Source organism: Heterodontus francisci, chromosome 37, assembly GCF_036365525.1.
Source record: "Heterodontus francisci isolate sHetFra1 chromosome 37, sHetFra1.hap1, whole genome shotgun sequence".
Lineage (NCBI taxonomy): Eukaryota > Metazoa > Chordata > Chondrichthyes > Heterodontiformes > Heterodontidae > Heterodontus > Heterodontus francisci.
The window spans coordinates 14984765-15001861 of NC_090407.1; the positions used below are offsets into that span (position 1 = coordinate 14984765).

The 17097-nt window shown below is 41.4% G+C and overlaps 1 protein-coding gene across 2 annotated transcripts in view; it reads left to right on the forward strand.

The window, feature by feature from the left end:
• Positions 1 to 1446: 1446 nt before the first annotated feature.
• prkcz (protein kinase C, zeta) overlaps positions 1447 to 17097 on the forward strand; it is a 744042-nt gene continuing 728391 nt past the window's right edge. The window contains exon 1 of one of the 2 annotated variants that reach the window (XM_068017159.1): positions 1447 to 1938. In XM_068017159.1, the coding sequence (XP_067873260.1) occupies positions 1865 to 1938 (74 nt within the window). In that variant the 5' untranslated portion in view covers positions 1447 to 1864. The remainder of the gene's footprint in view (positions 1939 to 17097) is intronic. The other variant, XM_068017160.1, reaches the window with a different exon arrangement.

A 17097-nucleotide genomic window follows, 5' to 3' on the forward strand; every position in this document is an offset into this window, starting at 1 on the left:
TATCCTTGCCCTCGCCTCCTATTTCTGATCTGCTGTCCCTTGGCGATCATCTAAAAATACAATGTCAAGTTCTACTCATATGCTGACGATGCGCTACCTCAACACCACCTCTTTCAATCCCACCACTGTCTCTAATTTATAATGTTGCTTGTCTAATATCCAATGCTGGATGAGCTGAAATTTCCTCCAACTAATGGGCACACCGAAGCATTGACCTTAGTCCTCACCACATAGTCCGTCCCACGTCACTGACTCCATCCCTCTCCCTGACAACTGTCTGAGGCTGAACCAGACCTTTTGCAACCCTGGTGTTGTATTTGACCTTGAGTTGAGCTTCCGACCACATATCCACTCCACACCATCACCGAGACTGCTTATTTCCACCTCCATAACATTGCCTGACTCCACCCCTGCCTCAGATCATCTGCTGCTGAAACCCTTATCCATGCCCTTTTTACCTCTAAATCTTACTATTGGAATGCTCTCCTGGCTGACCTCCAATTTTCCTGAAAATACAAACTTGAGCTCATCCAGAACTCTGCTGCGCATTTCTTTGCACCATGTCCAGCTGCACCATCACACCTTTTGAAGAAGCTTATGGGGAGAAGCAATACCTCAACTTGTTAACCTCCAAAGAAATCAGCACTATATCATAGTAGCTGTGCAAATGGACACCACAGGTGTCATTATCCTTAACTGCCGAAGGTTATAAGAAATATCCATCCATCTTATCATAGTTAACTATGGCTCAGTGCTTGCACTCTTACCTCAGTCAGAAGGTTTCAAGTCCAACTCCAAAGACTTGAGCACAAAATCTAGGCTGATATTCCAGAGCAGTTCTGAGGGAGTGCTGCACTGTCAGGCACCGTCTTTTGAAAGAGACATTAAACCAATTTCTCCCTGCCCTCTTGGGTGAATGTAAAAGATCCAAAGCAATATCTTGAACTATATCTTAATATTTATCCCTCAACCAACATTATAAACAGGTTACCTGACCTTTATCACATTACTGTTTTTGTGACCTTGGTGTGCGCCAATTGGCTACAGAATTTCCTACAACAGTGACTACACTTCAAAAGCATTTAACTGGCTGTAAAATGCTTGAGGACATTCTGGAGGTCCTGAAAGGCGCTATATAAATGCAAGTCTTTCTTTCTGTTCGTTAGTATAAGTGCAGGGTGGCTGCCCGTCTCCCATTGGTTACAGGTGCTTTCTTTTTGGGGGGGGGGCCAAAAGGTTGATCCCTGATCCGATTGGCTGCAGGTAAAAAAAACCCTCGTCCTATTGGTTAATGTCTGTTTGTTCCTGATTGGTCAAGGGAGGATTGCGCCTCTTTGTCTCTCGGGATTGGTTGTGGCTGTGAGAGGACAGGTATGTTTGTGCTGGTATGCGATTGGCTGTTGGCATGGGGCATACTGTGGGGGCGGGGAGAGTGGTGAAATTGTCGGTTAACCTGCAACCGCCATTTGTCCAGCGCGAGCGAAAATTTCCGCTTCTCTCCTGGAGAGTTCGAGATCCGCGGAGAATCGTCGACAGCAATAAGTTTGGGTGGGACGCAGTCGAGCAAAAGCTGGTGCTGTTTCGTATTATTCAAAAAAGAATTACATCGAAAGTCTTTTAAATCTCTTCTGAAACTCGACTAGCAGTTCTGACATAATTCGGATTTGTGTTTTTTTTTAGAGAAAATCTGCTGAGGTGAAAGGGTTGAATTTTTCTGAAAGGAGAAACTGGAATTTATACGAGAATCTGAGAGTGGGAGCGCGTTGATGTAACTGCGCTTTCCTTCGATCTTGTCCAAAAGTTTGTTAATTTTTTTCCCCTTTTTTTCTTTGAACCTGTTGGTTGGTGGAGTTTGAGTTGTGTCATGCCCACGAGAATGGATGACAACATGGAGTATGGAACAGGTGACTCTATCAAAGTGAAAGCTCACTACAATGGGTGAGTAAATAACCTGACACTCAACAGGTTTCCACATTATGTAACCACCAGCATCTCACACTCATTTAATAAAGCCTTACAACTTTTTTTAAAGTCACATCACAGAAAATTGACTAGAAGTTGGAAAAGTTTTTTAAAAACCCCAAAACTTTCGGGTGTTTGATCAAATCACTTTAAAACCTTTTTGGCACTGGCAAGTACCTTTTTATTGACATCTATCTTGGTGCAAGTTGCATAGTTACAGGGAAGACTTGGAGTTCTTTGAAGATTTTTGACGCAAGTAGTATCCGTTTTTATTTTTTTTGAGTGGCGTTTGTATTTCGTACAATAGTAAGAGTTTGTCTTTTATTACAGTGAACATGGGGCTGTCGAATACATGTTGCTTGTTTAAGAATTCTAGGCATATTAGACATGTTAAATGTGTGTTACTTTCCTGTATTTAACCACTGATTACACACGTGTTCCTTCAGTATGGACGTCATTGTCCTTCACTTTGAATATCAACTGTAAATATTAATATGGCCATCATTGTTCACAATAAAATCTGTGTCTGACAAAACAAAAATAACAGTCCACCAACTTCTGTAGTTATGGGACTGATTTGTTTCTTTTGGCAGTAATCTTAGTTTATTAATTCAGGGAATGGCTTCTCTACACTTAATTTGAACCTTTTAATACAGCAGCCTTCCAGTAGCTTCTGGAAGTGCAATATTCTCTTTATAATTCACTTGCCACTGTGTTAGGCTGTAACATTGTAAACAAATACCCAATTTGAACATGTTTGATACACTGCCAAACCTTAACCTTTATTTTGGATTGCTTGATCCCAACCAAACTGTGCAAATTAATTTGTTTTTTTGGTTTGTGATGATTATAAAAAAGGTGCTTTTATACTATAATATCTTCTGTTTGGTGTGAAATAGTAATAGTATAAATGCAACCTGAATCCAGAGTCAGGGTCCTACTTGACACCAGGGCACAGAGGAGTGAAACTTTGGAAGAGATGGTCTCACTCTGCTTCACCTCAGCTGGAGCTTTGACCCCCACTTTGTATTCTGTAAGTTTAACTTTGATCCGAAACTGCTTTGCACCAACACAGACCTTGTAATGTGATTGCACTGAGTGACTTTGAAATTTATCATCTGTGGAAATCTGCTGAGTCAGGAACTGTAAATTTTCTTTCCTCGCCTTGATTTGTATTTTTATAGCGCTCAATGTCATCATTCAGGTGTCTCCTCATAGCTTGGTAAAGATCAGGAATTTGGGGGAGTGATAGAAATTGCTTTTCACTACACATGACACTATATCTATCAAGACATCATACCTAATTATTGAATTAACAAAAAAAATTCTTTAAGGTGCTTTTATTCTGATAAATGTGTGATCCTGCCATTTGCTCAACAGGCTAAGAGCTTACAAAACTGTATAATTTATCTTTGCATACCATCTTTTAATAGTGAAAGTTTTGAAAGTTTTTTAGAGGCAAAAACTGAATATTGGCAAGGGATCAAGTAACCAAATATAATGGTTGAAGAGTTTTTAAGGACTCTTTGGCAGATGGGCAGGGAGTTATCTAGGGGCAGGATGACTGAAGATGAAGTGAGAGGGGGAATTACAGAGGGCATGTGTTGTGATAGCAATGATGGAGATTACAGAAGTAAAATAGACCAAGATCAAGATTTTGAATAAAATGCATCAGGAGTCAGGGAGGTCTACGTTGGTGAGGACAGAAATTGGACTTTGTGTGGGAGATTGTACAGGCAGTGGAACTTTGGGTAAGTTAGAATTTATATTCCGTGTAACTTGGGAGGCTGGTGGTAACTAGCTGTACTGTTTGGTTTTTTGAGGAAGTGAGAGATGCCTCAGACTTCCAGGATGGCTCATTCAATTTTTAAATCTCTTTTTTAAAAAAAAAGCATCTGAACTTCTATGTCTCTCTGGATTTCTCAATTGAGTTTGGGAGTTTTCTGTGTTGGGGATCATTGGCTGTCCCACAGCATGTTCGACATAAAAAGCTTTTTTAAAAGAAAAAGTGTTTTGTTTTCAATCTCTTCATTGAGCATTTAGCTCTCATGGAATTATTATTTTCTTCAGGTAGTATAGTACTCTCTTTATGGTCCAATCTTGATTTGCCAAATATCTTGCACGAGCATAAGTGCTGTACTGCCTGCTTTAATGTTATCTTGTGAATTTTGGCTAACTATTGGGCAGGGATTTGATATAATGTAGAGCAAAAGTTCCCAAATATTTCTTTCCTGCCCCCTCCCCCTTTGGAGATTAATGCTCCATGCATGAACATCCGCCCCCCCCCCCCCCCTTAAGAAACAGTGGGATTAAATTGATTTCTATCAGTAACACGAAACGAGTGATAGCAAGTTGGTAGCTTGTTTTACACTGCGTTAGTTTCTTTTCCAAAATCAGGCATGGTGTAAAAGGGATTGCCAATTCGGTATGTGCCCCTTTCGCACTACTGGTAAACACCAATTTCACTCCTGTATTTTTGCATAGAACAAGATTTTATTTTCTTGGCTGTATTAGCATAATGCTCAAGACAGAAAACATTAATAGCACAGTACCAGTACAGTACAGTTGAATAAACTTGAGCATAAGAGAGCACTTGATGGACTTACCCTTAATCTCATGGGAGTCGGATGAGCATAGGGTGCAATTTGTGAAATCTCGATTTGATTTTCAGAGATTCAAATCAGTTTCTACTTTCATGCCGTTTTAACATTTTGTCTTTAATGTAAACACTGATGTACACAGATGCATTGAAGCAAAGCGAACTTGTATTTCAATAGTGCACTTGAAGAACTTTGGGAACTCTTGGAATTGACAGCCGGAACTGATCAAGCAGCATGACTTTAAAACTGTCTCTATAAACAGACTCACCAGCTCTGACGATCAAATTCTCTTTTGGACTCATGACAATCTTGGCTACTGCTACAAATTCTTCAAAAACTGCTTTTGAACCCAGGTGAAATCCTGCAATATATTTGCTGAATTTTGTGCAAAACTTCAGAATTACATATTTGTCTTCCAGCACTGACACTTTTGGAAGAGAATGTTGGAATGTCGTTACATTGTCTTGTAGCATTTAGTTACATAAAAAGAAGTTTTTTGGCAAAGCTCTGTACTTTTTTGTGCATAATGCAAATGTTACTGTTTTTACCTGCATAAAAAGGTTCAGTTTATTGAACCTGTCAAATATGTCTGTCAAATCGCTCTGGAATAAAACCTGGAAGCATTGATTGAGGAACTGATGGTGAGATGTTGATTTGAGTTGATCAAAAGCAAGTAGCATTCCTTCCTCGGTTTGCAGATTCTTGCCAAAACTTTACCACGAGACAGCTATTGAACTTCCTTGATTATCTTCATCTGTTCTTTCAGGTGTGGAAAAAAATCTTGAGGTTTATCTTTGAGGGCAAAACGTTTGGTCTTCAAGTGGCGGTTTAATTTGCTTGCTTTTATCCTGTCCTGAGTAAGAACTTCAGCACAAGCAACAATTTTTGGTTGACAATTTTTGTCAGAACCAGGAAATGTGAATCCTAAGTCCAAATTGGGAAGATTATGTTTCCTTATTTACTTTTGCCCAGCTGTACTTGTTTCTTATGTGGGATCAACATCCTCAACTTTATACTTCAAGAAATAGTCTATTCCATCACAGTGTTGAGCACGAAGGTCACAATCAAATCAGTTATTTTCATGGAGCTAGTAGGCACCAGGGTAATCTGAACGCTTTCATTTGAAATGTAGATCGGTACAGATATTGATTCAGTCAAGGATCATCTGGACTCATAGGAAACTAACTATAATATTGTGAAAATATACTATTGGCCTATTGGGTGCCTATGACTGCCACTGATGCAGGCTTACCCTCACCTTCTTGCTTTACTGTGGTCGACTGACATTTAAAAGTCTGAAATTCTTAAATATGTTCCGTATCATTACAATTTAAAGTTTAAATTCAAATAAAAAGTATACACCGTTGCAGCCTCTCACAGCATGGGATCTTTGAACTCCTGCTGATTTTCTTAGTGACAGTTTTTACCCCGTTCGTTCATTGAATGTGGGTGTCGCTGGCAGGGCCAGCGTTTATTGCCCCTCCGGAACTGTCCTTGAGAAGGTGGTAGCGAGCCACCAGCTTGAACCACTGCACTCCGTGTGGTGTTGGTACACCCACAGTGCTGAAAGTTAGGGAGTTCCAGAATTTTGACCCATCGACAGTGAAAGAACCGTGATATATTTCTAAGTCAGGATGGTGTGTGACATGACGGGGAATTTGCAGGTGATGGTGTTCCCATGTGTCTGCTGCCCTTGTTCTTCTAGGTGGTATAGGTTGCAGGTTTAGAAGGTGCTGTTGAAGGAACCTTGATGAGTTGCTGCAGTGTATCTTGTAGATGGTACTCACAGCAGACACTGTGCACTGATGGTGGAGGGAGTGAATGCTTAATACGGTGGATTGGAGTGCCAATCAAGTGGGCTGCTTTGTCCTGGATGGTGGCTAGCTTCTTGAGTGTTGTTGGAGCTGCAGTGATCTCGGCAAATGGAGAGTATTCCATCACACTCCTGATTTAAGAAACATAAGAAATAGGCACAGGAGTAGCCACTTGGCCCTTTGAGCCTACTCAGGCATTCTGTAAGGTTATGGCTGATCTCTACCTCAGTCCACCATTGTGCACTATCCCCATATCCCTTAATTCCCCTAGTATTCAAAACTCTAATGATGTCTGTCTGGCATATATTCAACAACTGAGCTTTCACAGCTCTCTGGGGTAGAGAATTCCAAAGACTTAAAACCCTTTGAGTGAAGAAATGTCTCCTCATCTAAGTCCTAATGGTCGATCCCTTATTCTGAGATTATGACCCCTAGTTCTAGACTCCTCACCCAGGGGCAACACCCTCCCAGCATCTACCCTGTCAACCCCCTTAAGAATTTTATATGTTTTAAAATAAGATCACTGCTATTTTTTTCTATATTCCCAGAACTTAATCTAGTCAACTCCATCTTCCCTCATAGCACAATCCTCTCATCCCAGGAATCAGTCTAATGAACCTTTGTTGCACTATCTCTTATGGCAAGTATATGCTTCCTCATGTAAGGAGACTAAAACTGTACACAGTACTCCAGGTGTGGTCTCACCAAGGCCCTATATAATTGTAGTAAGACTTCTTGACTCATATTCCAATCCCTTTGTTATAAAGTTTTAGTTGCTTGGGGTACTTGCTTGTTAACTTGCTGTGATTTGTCTACAAGGACACCCAGGTCCCTCTGAAAACCAACATTTTCCAGTCTCTCAGCATTTAAAAAATATTCTGCTTTTCTATTTTTACTACCAAAGTGGAAAACTTCACTTTGTGCCATATTGTATTCCATCTGCCATGTTCTTGCACACTCATTTAACCTGTGTCAATCCTTTGGCAACCTCTTTGTGCCCTCCCCACAGTTTACTTTTCCATCTGACTTTGTATCGTCAGCAAACTTGGATACTTAACACTTGGTCCGCTCATCTAAGTCATCGATATAAATTGTAAATAGTGTATGTAAATGGTAAAAAGACTTGTGTCTTGTAGATGGTGAAAAGGCTTTGGGGAATCACAAGGTGGGTTACTTGCTGCAGCATACCCAGCCTCAGACCTGTTCTTGTCGCCACAGTATTTGTGCAGCTAGTTCAGTTAAGTTTCTGAGCAATGGTGACCCCCAAGATGATGTTGGTGGGAGATTCAGCGATGGTAGAATGTTAAAGAGAGGTGGTTAGATTCTCTCTTGTTGGAGATGGTCATTGCCTGGCACTTGTGTGGTGTGAATGTTACTTGCCACTTGTCAGCCCAAGCCTGAATGTTGTCCAGGCTTTGCTGCAAGTGGGCACAGACAGCTTCATTATCTGAGGAGTTGTGAATAGAACTGAATGCTGTGAAATCGTCAGCCAGCACCCCCAAGTCTGACCTTGTTTTGGAGGGAAGATCACTAATGAAGCAGTTGAAGATGGTTGGGCCGAGGACGCTAGCCTGAGGAACTCCTGCAGTGATGTCCTGGGGATGAGATGACTCCAACTAGTGAAGAGTTTTCCCCTTGATTTCCATTGACTTCACTTTTAGTAGGGCACCTTGACCAAAGGCTGCGTTGATGTCAAGGGCAGTCACCTATACCTCACTTTTGGAATTCAGCTCTTTTGTCCATATGTGGGGCAAGGCTGTAATGAAATCTGGAGCCAAGTGGTTCTGACAGAACCACTGGTGAGCAGGTTATTGCTGAGCAAGTGCCGTTTGATAGTGCTGTGAACGATGCCTTCCATTACTTTGCTGATTTAGTGTAACAGATGTGATGATAATTGGCTGTATGAGAATTGCCCTGTTTTTTGCATACAGGACATAACTGGGAAATTTTCCACTTTGTCTGGTAGATGTCAGTGTTGTAGCTGTACTGGAACAGCTTGGCTCGGAGCATGGTTGGCTCAGGAGCATGTCTTTACTACAGCTGGGATGTTGCTGGGACCCATAGCCTTTGCTGTATCCAGTGGGCTCAGCTGTTTCTTGATATCACATGGAGTGAATTGAGTTGGCTGATGGCTGGTATTTGTGATGCTGGGGACCTCAGGAGGGGTTAAGATAGATAATTCATTTGGCACTTCTAGCTGAAGATGATTGCAAATACTTCATCTTTGTCTTTTGCACTGATGTGCTGAGTTCTGCCAGCATTGAGGATGGGGATGTACAGGGAGTATCCTGCTGTTAGTTTAAATATCCACCACCATTCGTAATTGGATGTGGCAGAACTGCAGAATTTTGATCTGATCTGTTGGTTGTGGGATTGCGTAGCTCTGTCTCTCGCATGCTGCTTCCGCTATTTAGCATGCATGCAGTCCTGTGTTGTAACTTCACCAGGTTTGCACCTCAATTTTAGGTATGCTTGGTGCTATTCCTGGCATGCTCTTCTACACTCATTTGAAACAGGGCTAGTCCCCTGGCTTACTGCTAATGGTAGAGTGAGGGCTATGCTGGGTCATGGACCGGAGCTGCTGCTGGTGTACAGTAATTGTCTATGCAAGAAATATATCTGGCACATACTGCTTAATATGTTATGCTATGTAATGTGGTATTTAGTCATGACTTTTAATGTCATATGAAATACACAAACCCAGTAGCTCCACTTAAATTACAGCCCTGAGCACTAGTGGTTAAAAGTGGTACCTGGTGTAAGACATAGGAAACAGAAGGTTTGAGTTGGCTATTCTCTGCCAGGGCAAAAGTTAGATTCATAGATTTATTATGGCACAAAAGGATGCCATTCAATCCATCAAGTCCATGCCGGCTCTCTATTGAGCAATCAAGTCAGTCCCATTTCCCCAGATCTATCCCCTTAGCCCTACAAGTTTATTTCCCTCAAGTGCTCGTCTAACTTCCTTTTGAAATCATTAATCGTCTCCACTTCCACCACTCTCATTGGCAGTGAGTTCCAAGTCATTACCACATTTATGGAACAGATCGGGGCCATTCGGCCTGTTGAGTCCATGCTGGCTTCCTCTGAGCTATGCAGTCAGTCCCACTCTCTGGCTTGATCCCCGTAGCACTGCGTCTATTTCTCTCAGGTGGTCGTCCAACTTCCTCTTGAAGCCATTGATTGTCTCTGTTTCCACCACACATGTGGGCAACTAGTTCTAGGTCATTATCATCCTCTGCGTAAAAAATGCTTCTTCATATTCCCCCTGCATCTTTTGCCCAAAACTTTCAATCTGTGTCCCCTAGTCCTTGTACCATTTGTAAATGGGAACAGTTTTTCTTTCTCTAACTTAGCTAAGCCTGTCATAATCTTGTGCACTTCTATTAATTCTTCCCTGAATTTCCTTTGTTCTAAGGAGAACAACCCCAGCTTCTCCAACCTAAATTTGTAACTAAAATCCTCCATCCTGGAACCATTCTGTAAATCTCTTCTGCATCCTCTCAAGAACCCTCATATCCTTCCTGAAGTGTGGTGGCCAGAACTGGATGTAGTACTCCAGTTGGGGTCTAACCAGAGCTTTATAAAGGTTCAGCATAACTTCCTTGCTTTTGTACTCAATATCTCTATTTGTGAAGCCCAAGATCCAATGTGCTTTACTAACCACTCTCTCAATATGTCCTACCATCTTCAAAGATCTGTGCACATCCACCCCCCAGGTCCCTCTGTTCCTGCACACTCATGTGAACTCTGCCATTAAGTATATATTGCCTCTCCCCATTCCTTCTGCCAAACTGCATCACCTCACGCTTGTCAGTATTAAATTCCATCTGCCACCTCTCTGCCCATTCTGCAAACCTATCTATGTCCAGATGCAGGTGGTTCTGGGCAGTAGAATTTCTTTTACTGCTTGAGAAGGCAAAGTTTAATGTTAAGTGAGTTGTACTAAGCACCTTGCACAAGATTATTCATAAGCTTTTAAAGTCTTTTGGATTAGACAAAATGGTTATAAGTTAAAAAATTAATTATAAAGTATAAAGTAAGTAGAGTAAGAGTGCATTGATGCTCTGTAACTGCCATCTATCCTAAATGTGAAAAATGCTTATGAATTGAGTTTTTCTCAACTGTAAGAACAATAGTGGTTAATTTTGGTAACATGTTTTTCTTGGTCTGTGGCTATTCAATGAGTTGAAGTAATTCTATGACTGCAAATTTTTCAGTGACAACTCATGTAGATTGCTACATAAGGCATGGTGAAAACAACAATGTTGTGAAATTGGGAAAAAATGCTGTTAAAAGAGGTAAAAGTGAGATGTGGTAAGAGTGCAGATGCAGTGTTCTTGACAGTGTCGTGTTCGATTGAAGGTGCAGTGGAGGAGAGAAAATTCCTGAAACTAATGGCTAATTTGGACATTATCTAAAATTTGAACCTGTATAAATTAGAATTGTAATGTACAGGATATTTATCTCAATCTTGAATCCCAGCACTTCATGTTGAAAAGCCCTTTCAGGTTATATCTATAAATCAGCATTACAGCTGCATTGATATCCGAAGGGTGTAACAATTAAGTAGACAAATAAGTTTATTGACTATAATTTAACTGGCCTGTATTTTCATGATGTGATGCCATACATTGCAACAAATCTGCTATTTCGGTCCTCAACTGTAAATAGTTGCTGATATACAACAAAAATAAATTGGTTATTGTATTGGCCAGTCAGCAGTTTTACTGCAACATTCAACTTGTGAGCTGGGGATTTGATCATTGATCTTGGTTTTCAATAAATTGTCAATTTGATTTAGTGCGAGTTATTTGTAACTTTGGCTTTTTTGTTATTAGCTCCATGCCTCAGCCACTGCTTTTTGTTTTTCCCTTTGTAGAGTTCCTTAAATTTTATTTTACATTTTAAAGGCACTTTATCAATCCAAGTTGTGGGAATGTGACACTTGAAGATGTGTGTTCAGTGATGGTTGGGAACAGAAAAAGTTGTCCATTATAATCTGCAACATCCAAACTCCATGGGGATTTTTTTTTCAGAGAAGAGCTTCTGCATTGAATGCATAATCTGAGTATTTGATCGTTGCAAGAGTTCACCTAAATAATTTCAATCACTTGCTGGTGTAAAGTAGAATGGTCATAGATTCATGTTGATATGTAAAAATTAATATTTAATGCAGTGTATATAGATATATTAAAAATTAATCCATTTTAAATTTTGATTGTTCAATGTACTTTGTAGAAAAGCAAGTTTGGTCACAAGGCCAAAAGGTCACTGTTTTGTTTGGATAGTTCAAGCGAGATCTGCCACCTCAAATATAATAAGTGAATACTGTTTGAAGCATCATCTGCAAGCTTTAGTACCTGTTATGTTTGTTTATGTTGGGAGAAACATGAATCAATAGTTGAAACTGCTGTTGCTCTCAGCATGACAAGGTCGAGAACAGTCTCTGCTGCAGCTGGTTAAAATCCATTTCCACCAGGTGTTAGGCAGGAATTAAAAAATTTACAGCAAAAATGTATGTCATACAAGATGATTTAATGTGCTGGTAAATGTATGAAATATGTTGATCTAATTGGTGAATTGATTGTAATCACTGATCATAAATGATTCAGTACCTCCTGAAACAAATATTGTTTAAAAGTTTCCAATTCATGAGGCAGGTTGAGTAATTGCTACATGTAAACTTCCTCCAGTGGTAACAATCATCCAGTCTGGTGGAGGTGTGGCATTTGATTTGCAGACTGGCTACACATTCATGGATGAAAGAACGCATTCTTGTGTATGCAAGTGGTAAGAAAACCAGTACAGTGAATTCCAAAACATAGAAAGCACTGATGCAGAACTAACTGCATGTAATACACACACACAAAATGCTCAAAGGAGACGTGGGAAATATATGCAATTCACTCCTGAATTGCATCAACGTAACTTTTAAACAAATGGCTAGTTGTGGACATTGAGAAGGGAGTAACTTCATTTTATTGGTAGATACCTTGGATCTATTTGGCATGCATCGGCGTGTGTGCTTCCACGAGGCCAAGGACTACGTGGATAGCACGTTTAGGGAGGTGGTCACACCACAGGTTAGGGGTATGCAGGCAGATGAGAAATGGGTGACTGTCAGGCAGGTAGTGCAGGAGTCCCCTGATGTGATCTCACTGGCTAATCGGTTTTCCATTTTGGGTGCTGGTGAGGGTGATGGTTCCTCAGGAGTGCAGTCAGAGCCAAGTTTATTGCACCACAGGTGGCTCAGCTGCACAGGAGGGAAGGAAGAAGAGTGGAAGAGTAGTCGTGATAGGGGACTCGTGATAGGATAGTTAGGAGAACAGACCGGTGTTTTTGTGGCAGTAAACGTGACTCCAAGATGGTGTGTTGCCTCCCTGGTGCCAGGGTCAAGGATGTGATGGAGCGGCTGCAGGAGATTCTTCTGGGGGAGGGTGGACAGCCAGAGGTTGTGGTCCACGTTGGTACCAATGACATAGATATGAAGGGGGATGAGGCCCTGAAAGCAGATTTTAGAGAGCTAGGAAGGAGATTAAAAAGCAGGACCTCAAAAGCAGTAATCTCAGGATTAATCCAGTCCCACGTGCAAGTGAGCACAGGAATAGGAGAATTGAGTGATTGAAGATGTGGCTGGAGAACCGATGTAGGAGGGAGGGCATCAGATTTCTGAGACATTGGGACCGGCTCTGGGGCAGGTGGGACCTGTGCAAGATGGACAGGTTGAATCTTAGCAGGACTGGGACGAATATCTTCGCAGGGAGATTTGCTCATGTTGTTGGAAAGGGTTTAAACTAAATTGTCAGGGAGATGGCAACCTGGGAGGGAGCTCAGATTAGAAAGAAGCAAAACTGGTAACTTGTCAGGGGTGTGGGAACCAGGAGCAAATATCAGAGAGGAATACCAATGTGCATAGGATACTGGGGGTGATAGATAACTGGGGGTGATAGATAGGTGGGGTCAGAGTAAGGGAGAAAGTAATCAAGTCTGAATCAGAGTTAATGTGCTTGTATGTGAATGCATGGAGTGTGGTTAATAAGACTAGTGAGGTGTCGGCGCAGATTGCCATGTGGGAATATGATGTGGCTGTAACAGAGACCAGGCTCAAAGAAGGGCAGGACTGGGTGTTAAATATTCCTGGATATAAGGTGTTCAGAAAAGATAGGAAAGGCAAAAAAGGGGGAGGGGTAGCAGTATTGATGAAGGAGAACATTGCAGTGCTGGAGGAAAAGGATGTCCCAGAGTTAAATATTCCTGGATATAAGGTGTTCAGAAAAGATAGGAAAGGCAAAAAAGGTGGGGGGGTAGCAGTATTGATGAAGGAGAACATTGCAGTGCTGGAGGAAAAGGATGTTCTAGAGGGGTCGAGGACAGAATCAATTTGGCTAGAGCTAAGGAACAAAAAAGGTGGAGTTACATTGCTCGGTGTTGTCTATAGGCCACCAGCTAGTGGGAAGGACATAGACGAACAAATTTGCAAGGAAATTGCAGAGGTGCAAAAATTAAAGGGTCGTTATAATGGGGGACTTTACAGGGATAATACTACTGTAAAGGGCAGTGAGGGGCAAGAGTTCCTAGAGTGTGTTCAGGAAAATTTTCGACAACAGTATGTTCCTAGTTCAACAGGAAAGGAGGCACTGCTAGACCTGGTAATTGGGGATGAGGTGGACGAAGTGATCAAGTATCAGTAGGAGAGCATTTAGAGGATAGCGATCATTGTATCATAAGGTTTCGGCTGACTATGGAAAAGGACAAAGAGCAATCCAGGGTAAGAATCATTAACTGGGGGAAGGCCAACTTCAATGGGGTAAGAATGGAGCTGGGGCAAATAAATTGGAGTCAAAAGCTGACAGGAAAACTGTAGCTGAACAATGGACTACCTTCAAAGAAGAGAGAGTTTGGGCACAGTCAAGTTATGTTCCCTCGAAGGGGAAAGGTAGAGTAAACAAATCCAGAGCTCCCTTGGTGACAAAAGAAGTAGAGATTAAGATAAAGAAGAAAAAGTGTGCTTGACAGATTCCAGGTAGAAAATACTATTGAGAACCAGGCTGAATATAGAAGGTCCAGAAAGGAAGTGGAGAATCAAATAAGAGAAACAAAGAGAGAGCAGCAAAGAAACTGGGAGCCTGCATTAAAGGAAATCCCAAAGTTTTCTATAGGCATATAAATCGTAAAAGGGTGGTAAAAGGAGGAGTGGGGCTGATAAGGGACCAGAAAGGGGATTTGCACATAAAGGGAGAGGGCATAGCTGAGGTATTAAATGAATATTTTGCATCTGTCTTTACCCAAGGAAGATGATGTTGAAAGAGGAGGGGCTTAAAATTGTTAGAGGAAGTATTAGATCGGCTGTGTGTACTTAAAGTGGGTAAAACACCAGGACCAGATGAGTTGCATCCAAGAATACTGAGGGAAGTGAGGGTGGAAATTGCAGAGGCACTGGCCATAATTTTTCAGAGGTGCCAGAGGATGGGAGAATTGTAAACGTTACACCCTTGTTCAAAAAAGCCTGTCAAGATCAGGCCAGTCAGCTTAACATCAGTGGTAGGGAAACTTGTAGAAAAAAATAATTTGGGACAAAATCAATAGTCACATGGACAAATGCAAGTTAATTAAGGAAAACCAGCATGGATTTCTTAAGGGAAAATCATGTTTAACTAACTTGCTGGAATTTTTCGAGGAGGTAACAGAGAGGGTTGATGAGGGCAATGCTGTTGATGTAGTGTATGTGGACTTCAAAAGGTGTTTGACATAGTGTCACACAAAAGACTTGTGAGCAAACTTGCAGCTCATGGAATAAAAGGGATGGTAGCAACAGGGATACAAAATTGGCTGAGTGAAGGAAACCGAGTAGTAGTTAATAGATGTTTTTTCGGGCGGGAGGAAGGTTTGTAGTGGAGTTCCTTAGGGATCAGTGGGGGGACCCTTGCTTTTCCTGATTTATATTAATGACCTAGACCTTGATGTACAGAGCGCAATTTCAAAGTTTGCAGTTGATATGAAACTTGGAAGCATTGTGAACTGCTGGGAGGATGGTGGAGAACTTCAAAATGACATCAACAAGTTGGTGGAATGGGCAAACAGGTGGCAGTTGAAGTTTAGTGCAGAGAAATGTGAAGTGATTAATTTTGGTAGAAGAACATAGAGAGACAATATAAAATAAAGGGTACAATTCTAAAGGGGGTGCAGGAGCAGAGGGACTTGGGTGCATATGTGCATAAGTCATTGAAGGTGGCAGGATAAGTTGAGAGAGAGAGCGGTTAATAAAGTATACAGTATCCTGTGCTTTATTAATAGGGGCATAAACACCAAGAACAAGGAAGTTATGTTGAAATTATTTAAGACACTAGTTTGGCCTCAGCTGGAGTATTGCCCAGTTCTGGGCGCTGCACTTTAGGAAAGAAGTGAGGGCATTGTAGAGAGTACAGAAAAGATTCACGAGAATTGTTCCAGGGATGAAGAACTTTAGTTATGAAGATAGATTGGAGAAGTTAGGACTGTTGTGCTTGGAGAAGAGAAGGCTGAGAGGTGATTTGATAGAAGTATTCAAAATCATGAGGGATCTGGACAGAGGAGATAGAGAGAAACTGCTCCCACTCATGAAAGGATTGAGAACGAGGGGGCACAGATTTAAAATATTTGTTAAGAGAAGCAAAAGTGAGATGAGGAAAACTTTTCCACGCAGCGAGTGGTTAAGGTCTGGAATGTGCTGCCTGAGAACGTGGTGGAGATAGGTTCAATTGAAGTATTTCAAAGTGTCATGCAGGCTGCCAAGAATGAGACATATTAATTTTGTCATATGAACATTGATTTTAAACTTGCTGGGAAGAAGAGAAGGCCTGTTACAAGGGCTGCCAGACACTTAGCTGAAAAACATTTACATACTAATAGACCGTGCTTGTGGAGACGAAGGACCATTCCTGACACATTCAACCCAGAGTGGATTTTGATCACCAGATATTGAAGATGTAAGGAAGAGCATTCCAGAGACTGCTAAGGTGATGCAATCCACAAAAGCCAAGACTGGTTAAACCAGCTGGTCACGAGATTAACTGGCTGGTCCTTGGTATTTTGAACCAGCCACAGAGTTTTTGAGCTCAAAGAAAGACTGTTTGTTCCTGGAGCGCGAAGACCTCTCCTGTCTGCTTCCATCTTTTTCTCTCAAGCGTCTGGACCCATGAACTTCAAGAGAGAAAAGTTTCCTACATCGAACAAGGTTTAAGAAGAATACTGGGCCCCAACGAAAAGCAAGACCTACCTACAATCAAGGACTTTACAGCGAGCTCGAAGAACAGTAACTAAAACCATCTTCAGATATTGCCTCAAACTTTCCACTTTATTTCTTCTCTTTTCTGTCTCTATCTGCATGTGTGTATTGTGCATGCATGCTGGCATGGGCGCGTCACGTATCCAAAGGCGTTAACTGAATTAGAGTTCAAGTCTAATAAAGTTCATTTTTCTTTAAACCTAAGAAAACCTATTTGGCTAGTTTCTTTGCCTTATAATTGGAAGTTAGTGAACAAGGACCACAAAGGGGGAGCTAAAAAAAATGGTGTGTTTTAAAATTAAACCCTGCTACGGTAAAACCAGGTGAAGGCAGAGAGGGAACCCTAGACCCCTTTCTCATCTGGTCGTAACAAAAGGGGAATTAGTTAAATGAAAAGGAAGAATGTGTAGGGTTATGGGGAGAAGGCGGGGAATGGAACTGAGGGGATTGCTCT